The 8,117-nt window shown below is 32.4% G+C and overlaps 1 protein-coding gene across 1 annotated transcript; it reads left to right on the plus strand.

Annotated features, from left to right (window-relative positions):
* The first annotated feature begins 202 nt into the window (after positions 1-202).
* Positions 203-2,161, plus strand: LOC111376888 (dehydrodolichyl diphosphate synthase 2-like). Its single transcript, XM_022999894.1, has 3 exons — positions 203-700; positions 891-958; positions 1,654-2,161. The coding sequence occupies exons 1-3, from the start codon at positions 269-271 to the stop codon at positions 2,099-2,101; spliced, it is 948 nt and encodes a 315-aa protein (XP_022855662.1). The 5' UTR covers positions 203-268; the 3' UTR covers positions 2,102-2,161.
* Positions 2,162-8,117: the final 5,956 nt, after the last annotated feature.

The raw sequence follows: 8,117 nt of genomic DNA on the forward strand, positions 1-8,117 counted from the left end.
ATTTTATTTTATTTTATTATTATTATTATTATTATTATTATTATTTTATTTTTACATTTCATAAGAAAATCATAAGTAACTTATTATGAAATATTCCAAGCATTATATTTATTCATAAGTTTAACTTGTAAGGTTAGACAAACCTGTCAAAACTTGCTTATATATGTATAACTGAGATCGTCCTGGCAAAAGGATATCAAAAGAGGTGAGAATAAGAATAAGAAGTGTTTAATGTTTGCTGTCTTCTCTCTGTTTTTGAGTTTCAAATATGGTTTGTTTCGTTAACTTTTCTGCATTTGCCTTCCAAGGAATCAATCCTCACTCTTCTTACCTCACCCCCTCAACAATTTCACTCCAAGCTACGACTATTAAGAAAGATGCATTAGGATATTCTCTCGCGAGTAAGCACCGGAGTATGACCGGACAGACCAAGAGAAAGAGTATTTTATCCAGCGAGCTTAAGTCGGTGCAAATCCAGGAGGCATTGTCTGAGGGTCTCAAACCAGAGCTTATGCCTAAGCACGTTGCTATTATAATGGATGGTCACCGGAGATGGGCCAATGAGAGAGGCTTAACAATGCAGCTTGGGCACACGACTGGTGGACGTGTAATAAAGGAGAAAGTTTTTCTCTGTTGCAAATGGGGAATCGAAGTTCTTTCGGTATTCGCATTTTCAACAGAGAACTGGGGTCGTCCCAAAGTAAGTATACTCGATCCCAACTAATAGTCGTAAATTGTATTATATAGTGTTGAATGAGCAGAGACACAAAGTCATGATCACAGAAATGTTAACTTGCATGATGTTTTACCTGAAACAAATGCATTATTTGCATGCATGAAAAAAGAACATACAAATTTCTTGACGTTAGCACTGCATTTCTATGGAGTAGGAGGAGGTCGACTTTTTGATGAACCTGTTTGAAGAGGAAATACGAACAGATCTCGAGGAATTTACAAGATATTCATTTTTCCATTTGCGTGTAAAAAAATTAAAAAAAAAAATCTCTTTTTTAGTGGAATTGAGTTTATTAGTTCTAAGAACTTTCAATTTATCAAAATCTTTTTGATTTCATTGTATCCTAAAAATAAGTTCGTTTCGAAGTCCTATTCATGGCTACCTAGTTGAATTAGGAGAAGCTATATGTATTATAGCAGAATAGTTGATTGGAGAATATGGTACTCAATTAATATTAAGAAGCCCTTTGTTGAAACTAGAAGATTCATGGAAGCGAAATAAAATTTAAATGAAAATACAATAAACTACACAAGATGGCGAAACCAGCAATAAACATCAACGACTTGTTTAATAATGTGAAGAATACAATATTAAATGCTATTAGAGAATTTGTCCATACTATATCCACCTCTACAAGTCCCCTGGGTATTTAGTTTATATTTGAGCCTCATTATATAAAAACTCATTTTTCTTAATACTCATTTTCAATCATACATTTTTTCAATAAAATAATTTTACTCGTATATCCAAATTTTTTTTTACTTTTTAATTACACAATCGCCAAAAATGCACTATTACAAAACTCATTTTTTTAAAAAAGGGTGACTCGAACACACCTCAATATGGCTCAAACACACCCAGTTTGATGTGGGATTGTGCTTGAAATTAAAAACTGGCATTTTTCTTTACTTTGACAGAAAAAATGTGCGTATATCAGTAATTGGAGACAAATCAAAGCTTCCAAAGTCACTGCAAGAATCGATAGCCACCGCTGAGGATACAACAAGAGGTAACACTGGACTCCGTCTTATGATGGCATTAAACTACAGTGGACGATACGATATAATGAAAGCAAGTAGAAGCATAGCCAGCAAAGTGAAAGATGGCTTTCTTCAAGTTGAAGATATAAATGAAACCCTATTTCAGAATGAACTTGAAACAAAATGTGTGGACTTTCCGAACCCGAATTTGCTTATACGAACAAGTGGGGAACAAAGAATCAGCAATTTCTTCCTGTGGCAGCTGGCTTACTCAGAAGAAAAAAAGTTTCCTGACTTTAAAGAAAAAGATTTCATAGAGGCCTTAAGTTCATTTCAGAAAAGGAAGAGGCGCTATGGAGGAAACGAATGGTGGAATCATCGCTAATAATTAAGCGCAGTTTTACTTCATCCGACATATATGTATTGTGCTCTAAATAGTTTTATATTTTCAGCGATTAATTATTAATTCAATAATGTTTATCGTATTATTTCTGTTCTCGATCTTCTTTTTTCAAGAAGTTTGCTTTAAAAATAAATAGGAACACACACACACATATATAGAGTAGTTTAACTCCCCCTCTTAGTTTGAACATTTTGAAAATTAGAAAATGATTTACATACTTGAAAAATCTCTTTGGGAGTCACGAAGATGTCATTTTGACACTCTTGGATTCCTGACCCAATCAATCCAAAATTCATTTATTTATCATTCCCCCATGTAACATCCCATCAAGTTCCGATTCTTCAGATAATTTGTAGGAACCGATGGAATTAATTGGTGATGTCCCACCGTCAGCTAAGTTCAAAAGTGTACCATATCGAACAAGTAATATAATGGATCTATGAGTCCGGTTATCGTTCCCACAAAAAATATACTTTAGAACGTAATCTCCTTTCTTTCTAACTATCATTCAACAAAAGCAAATAAATATTTGTATGTTTTGAGTTTTAATTTAAATGCGTAACAATATGTGGATGCACACAAAGATTGATTTAGAGATTAAATAATGAACAGAATTAGGGCAGAACAATTTTCACTTGTTGGTCACCTTTACACCTCAAATCAAGATTCATATCTAATGTAGTGTTTGGTCTAATTCTCCAATTGTGTCTCTACTTCTAATTGAGATTATTTGACTAGTTCAATTCTATATCTCTACGCGAATCAATTTTAGTTAAACGAATCTTCGTTTTAGGAATTCACTTATGACCGTAATAATTAGTATAAGTATCTCTACAAGATATACCAATTTATCAAATTTTACTATATGGTTTAAATCTTAAACGCACCTCTCAATTTGTAAAGGATTTACAAAATCGTCAAATTAGTGATGAAGTAGTTCAATACATTAAACTCGTAGGAAAAATCAACACATAGACGAATAAAGAACAAGAACCTTAATTAAAAGATATAAAGGATCCCAATTAAGTTACATTATTTGCCTTAACAAGAAACTTAGCTACTTATAATGAAAGAAGAAAAACAATAGATAGTCATTGAATACATCACCTAATTTTGTAGTATAGATATAGAAGAAAAATTCAATCTTGCACCAAAGTCTTCTTCATCTTCCAATCATTGCTTCAAACACTGAATTGCTTGATGTGTTCCTCCCTTGAATCACTTCTTTGAATCTCATTGCGTGTTTCTTGTCTCCCAATGTGTACAATCCCTTAACAAAAGTGTGGAAAAATTGTACATATAGTTGCCTCTTCGTTTGTGCAGAAAGTAGGGTTTTATGGATTTAAAAAGGGCTAAAAATCCACCCTAGATGCACCCAAGTGGTGTGTTGGTGCCATAAGCGTGGCATTGCTGCTCTATTTCGCAGCGCACTTTTAGGGTAAAAGTCAAACATCCCTTTTTTTAGTATTTTTATCATAATTCTCTCTCTCAATGTCCAATTGAGACGAGTCAAATTGGATTGTAAAGCTAACTCAAAGTGCTATAACTTTGATTGAAATAGCTATTTTCCAATTAGAATGTTTATTAGGTCAAAAATGGATTTCAATCTTGGGCTGAAAATCTGGAGCATTCTGATGGGGCTAAAAATTGATTTGTGAAAATGTTTTGGCCATATTTCATTCCCTTTGACTTCTAAATATATCCAATTGACCTCTAGCACTCTTGAATCTTCATCATGAGGTTTGACACAATTTTTGTGTATTTACACTTTAGTCCCCAAACTTTGGATCTTGCTTTTCTTTTGTCAATTTTCGCGTCTTTCTTTCAATTTCACTTTCAGTCATCGAGTTTCACCTAATAAACAAAATATAAAATAATCAGGCTTTAATTGTTCAAAATAATTATTAGATATCTCTATTTTAGGCCCAAATAATTGTACAAAATAGACTTATCAATGAGTTGGATTTATAGATTAATTGTAAATGGCAAATATGATCTGCTGCTCCACCATCCATAATCCAATATAAAGTTGTGGACGAATTTTTTTTACATGTAGTGTTTGCAAAGGCATTATCATTCATTTTGTTCAACATGGCCATAATTTGATTATGCTCGTTGGCTGTGAAAGTTGGGTCTTCTTGCTTGATTGATTGCACTTTTGGAGGATCTCCTTGGCTTATGTTGGGATTGTTTGTTGTAGCCCTCCTGTTCTTCGGCTGGATATCTTTACCAAGAATTTGTAGCCAACTTGGAAACCATTCAAGGAGTAACAGTACTTCACCATATGTCCCTTTTGATCACCAATACGCGCATTAGACGTCTTCCTCGATGTTCCTTCATTGCAAGAAGAAGTGAATTCATGTGAGCTACTGCCCTTAAATGGTTTGCCTAACTGATTCATTGCCATGGCTTGAAAATTCCCATTGGTTCCTTCATGGCGTGAGGCGACGTCAAGTTGCCGTTTATATTGCAAGGTTATGGAAAAAGCTTTTCGAGTATCCAGCAATGGACTCATCATCAATATGCTTCCTTCGACTACAACATAAATTTACTTAGTCCCCTAAGAAATTGCATAAGTCCCTCCTTGTCCATTCTTTCATTGACTTTCTTCAGTCTCCTACATGTACAGGTGATTGGTTCTTTGTTGAAGGCTAGTTCATCCCATAAACTTTTTGTTGAAGTAGACAGAGATAGAATCTGAATTTTGTCGATGCAACAATTTTTTGTTGAATTTGGTAAATTCTTGACTCATTCCCATGTGAAAACCGATCAAAGAGAACTTTCCATACAGCCGATGCTGAGTCCATGTAGAACATGCTAGAAGCAATGTCTGGATTCACAGAATTCAAGATTCATGATAATACCATATCGTTGCAGCGTTGCCAGGAACGAAAGCTTTTATGTAGGCGACGGCATCCCAATGAATCCATCGATGAACCCGATCTTATTTTTTGCACTAAGACTGATGTGCATGGCTTGACTCCATTGTCCATAGTTGTATGGTCAAGAACTTTGGAAAGCAAGATGAGGCTCGAAATATCCGAACTGTGTAGAGTGAGATATTATCATTCATGGTGAGTCTCGAACTCTCAGAACTATGTCGAGTGGCAGAATTCTCATTCACGATTTCTGTGTTGTCAGCCATGTGATTTGATGTGGTTGCGCAAGGTATTTTTGGTTTATGAAGTCACCGAGATCGGCGCGCTGATATCGTGTGAAAAATGGTGAATAAAAGATGAATATGCAAGATGGAAAAATATTTCTGTGTATTGATATATTCCTAGAAGTAATACTACATGGAATTATATAGCTAAGATTTATATCTATTCTAGGAAACTGGAATCAGTAAAATACAATCAATCTCTATAATTTGTGTAATTCCGCTAATCTATCAATTGCCATAATTAACAGATTTGCATCCGTTTATACGAATAACTGGAAGCATTTCCAACAATGGCAGCAATGGATGGTCCTCTAGAGCCTTCGTCTTCAACTACTTCTAAAGTCACAGATGTCGCTGATGATCCATCCTTTGTGAACTTCCAGTTTATGGTTTCTTTATTTGTGTTTCTCTGATTATGGCTGATTGCATAATAAGTTAGCACCAAATGATAATGCAATATGAGACCATTTCGTGCTTAATTCGTCAATTTAAAATACTAGACGGGGAACATCATTTCTTGATTCAATCACCTTGGCAGGCACAAAACCATGCATCAAATTGAAATTTGACAATAGATCATTACCATAATAGGGAAGGCTTTGATTTTAAACCAACAAAATCAAATTTACGTATGCTTTTCTAAAAATTTTCAAACTTCATGTTTACATCCGCATCGCCATAGAAAGCTGAAACTTTCTTGTGATTGATGAATTTTATGTGATTAGGAAGTTCCTCAAAAGGTTAACGACAAGTTTACACAGCAAGTGTTGGACCTTCTATGCTTTATGCTATTAGTGATTTAACCTACTTTGGATTAATTTCAATATTTGTTTTTTAATGTTTAAAATACTTATTTTCAAGTGTTTCTACTATTGTATTTCTCGCATTTTCATTTATATGGCAAATGAATGATTATGTTTGGTGATTTGTGCATCGTTTAAAAGAAGATTGTATATTTTAGACCAAATAGTGTGTGTAGGGGATATATATATACTCATAAACTCAGGTGATCCATTAAGCTATTTTCACTAAGATTTAATGCGATTGTTTGATTTGAATTGACATAGAGATATAGAGATATAATAGATTAAATCAATCAGTTAAGATTAATTTCGCTCGAGAAATGTAATTAACTACAATTGAAAAATCGGGTATAACATCGTAAATAAGTAATTATTAATGGGCTTTTGGGGAAATTAATTAAGCGATGTTTAAGCCAAAATCATATATCCCGTCCACGTTTTCCTCCAAAATTCCCAAGATTTATATATTCTTTTATTTTATAGATTTTTAGTTATTTTCCAAAATCAAAATCTTTATTGTGTGTTCGTTTTCATTGTTATAATTAAATTGATTAAGTTTTGTAATTAAAAATATACATTCCTCAAAAAATTGACAATTCAGAGTCAAAAAATCCACTTTACTATTTGAACACGGCCGGTGCACTTGTGATATACACTTTTAGCGATCACGGCTATTCTTTCATACAATTGTTTGCTTAAAAGTATATATGTATCTTCTTTTATGTCATGTAAATTGAAGTTCAATAGTATAATATTATCTTCAAGTTCAAACATTAATTTACAAAACTATAAATGGTCCTGGGACTATCAATGGGTCTATTCGGTTGGTGTTTCGATTTTCAATTTTCAATTTTAAAATCAATTTTTATTTTTTGTTTTAAGGATTTTTTTTTTAAGATTTCTAAAAATTTGTTTAGTTTATCATTTTGAAAAAATATTTTTCTAAACAAAAAACTAGAAGACACGTTTGCTTTGAAATTTTGAAAAATAATTTTATTATAACTTATCCCATTAAATTTGATTATTAAGTAAAAAACATAATTTTTCGTTAATATATTATCAAGAATTATAATACATTTTAAAATTGGTGAATCTTATAATATTTTTCATTAAAAATGAAAATAATAAATAATAAATTAATTTTAAAATATATGAAATAAAAATAAAAACTAATATATGAAATTAAACTATTTTTGTCCGTGTTCATATCTAAAAAAAAATTTATGTAATAATCATTATGAGCTAGAACTATTTTTATTTCACTAGAAATTTCTATAATCTTTTTTTTTTCAAAATTTTAGTTTTAATTTTTTAGAATTTTAGATTTTATTTTTTAGAATTTATCACCAAACACGTTTTCAATATTTTGCAAAACTGAAAATTAAAAATGGCTTAAAAATAGCAAACCAAACGCACCCTAACTCGTGGATCTGAAATACTAGTAACAATCAGCCAATCAGTACATCTTGGAGAGTTCATTTACTTAAAATACCTTACTATGGGTCTTAGTTTTCTTAAGATTTTCGCTTATTTTATATTGTCCTCAACTTGAACTCTTTAGTATTAAAATGTTCTACTTTATTTAAGCAATCAATTGCCATATGCATTTATTGACCAAAAGGGATTAACAAAATCACATATTTCGAATACAAACGCTCTAGTTCGAATTGATGTCCCCATATTTCAATTCGTAGCCAATAAATTTTAAGACTCGAAGCGTGGTAGATCAGTCTATTCCATAAGATAAAAATCCCTTAAAGAAAAAGGAGCAGATGACCAAGATTGTCCTGTTGAGGAGCAAGGTAAACAAGTGGCTGAAAGTAATTTAAGTAAACAGATTTGATAAGTTGTGCTTATGTTAAGTATGTGCTAAAATAATTATTGTCCACAAGAGTTCCACGTAAGTCCCAATGGATTGTGTCCATTAGGATTGTATTATGGCCGAGGTTCATCCAAAGAATAAAATGCATCGATCGCCAAAGCACCATTTAACCAGACATGACAAACACGTGGATTAAAAGACAACTGGAGC

This window comes from Olea europaea, unplaced genomic scaffold, assembly GCF_002742605.1.
Source record: "Olea europaea var. sylvestris unplaced genomic scaffold, O_europaea_v1 scaffold1573, whole genome shotgun sequence".
In the NCBI taxonomy this organism is placed as follows: Eukaryota; Viridiplantae; Streptophyta; class Magnoliopsida; order Lamiales; family Oleaceae; genus Olea; species Olea europaea.

Excerpts from the sequence above, each read along its gene's own strand:
- LOC111376888 (XM_022999894.1), top strand. The coding sequence starts at position 269 with ATGGTTTGTTTCGTTAACTTTTCTGCATTTGCCTTCCAAGGAATCAAT. Across the intron at positions 701-890 it reads AGAACTGGGGTCGTCCCAAA|GAGGAGGTCGACTTTTTGAT; the intron begins GTAAGTATACTC and ends TCTATGGAGTAG. Across the intron at positions 959-1,653 it reads GATCTCGAGGAATTTACAAG|AAAAAATGTGCGTATATCAG; the intron begins ATATTCATTTTT and ends TTACTTTGACAG.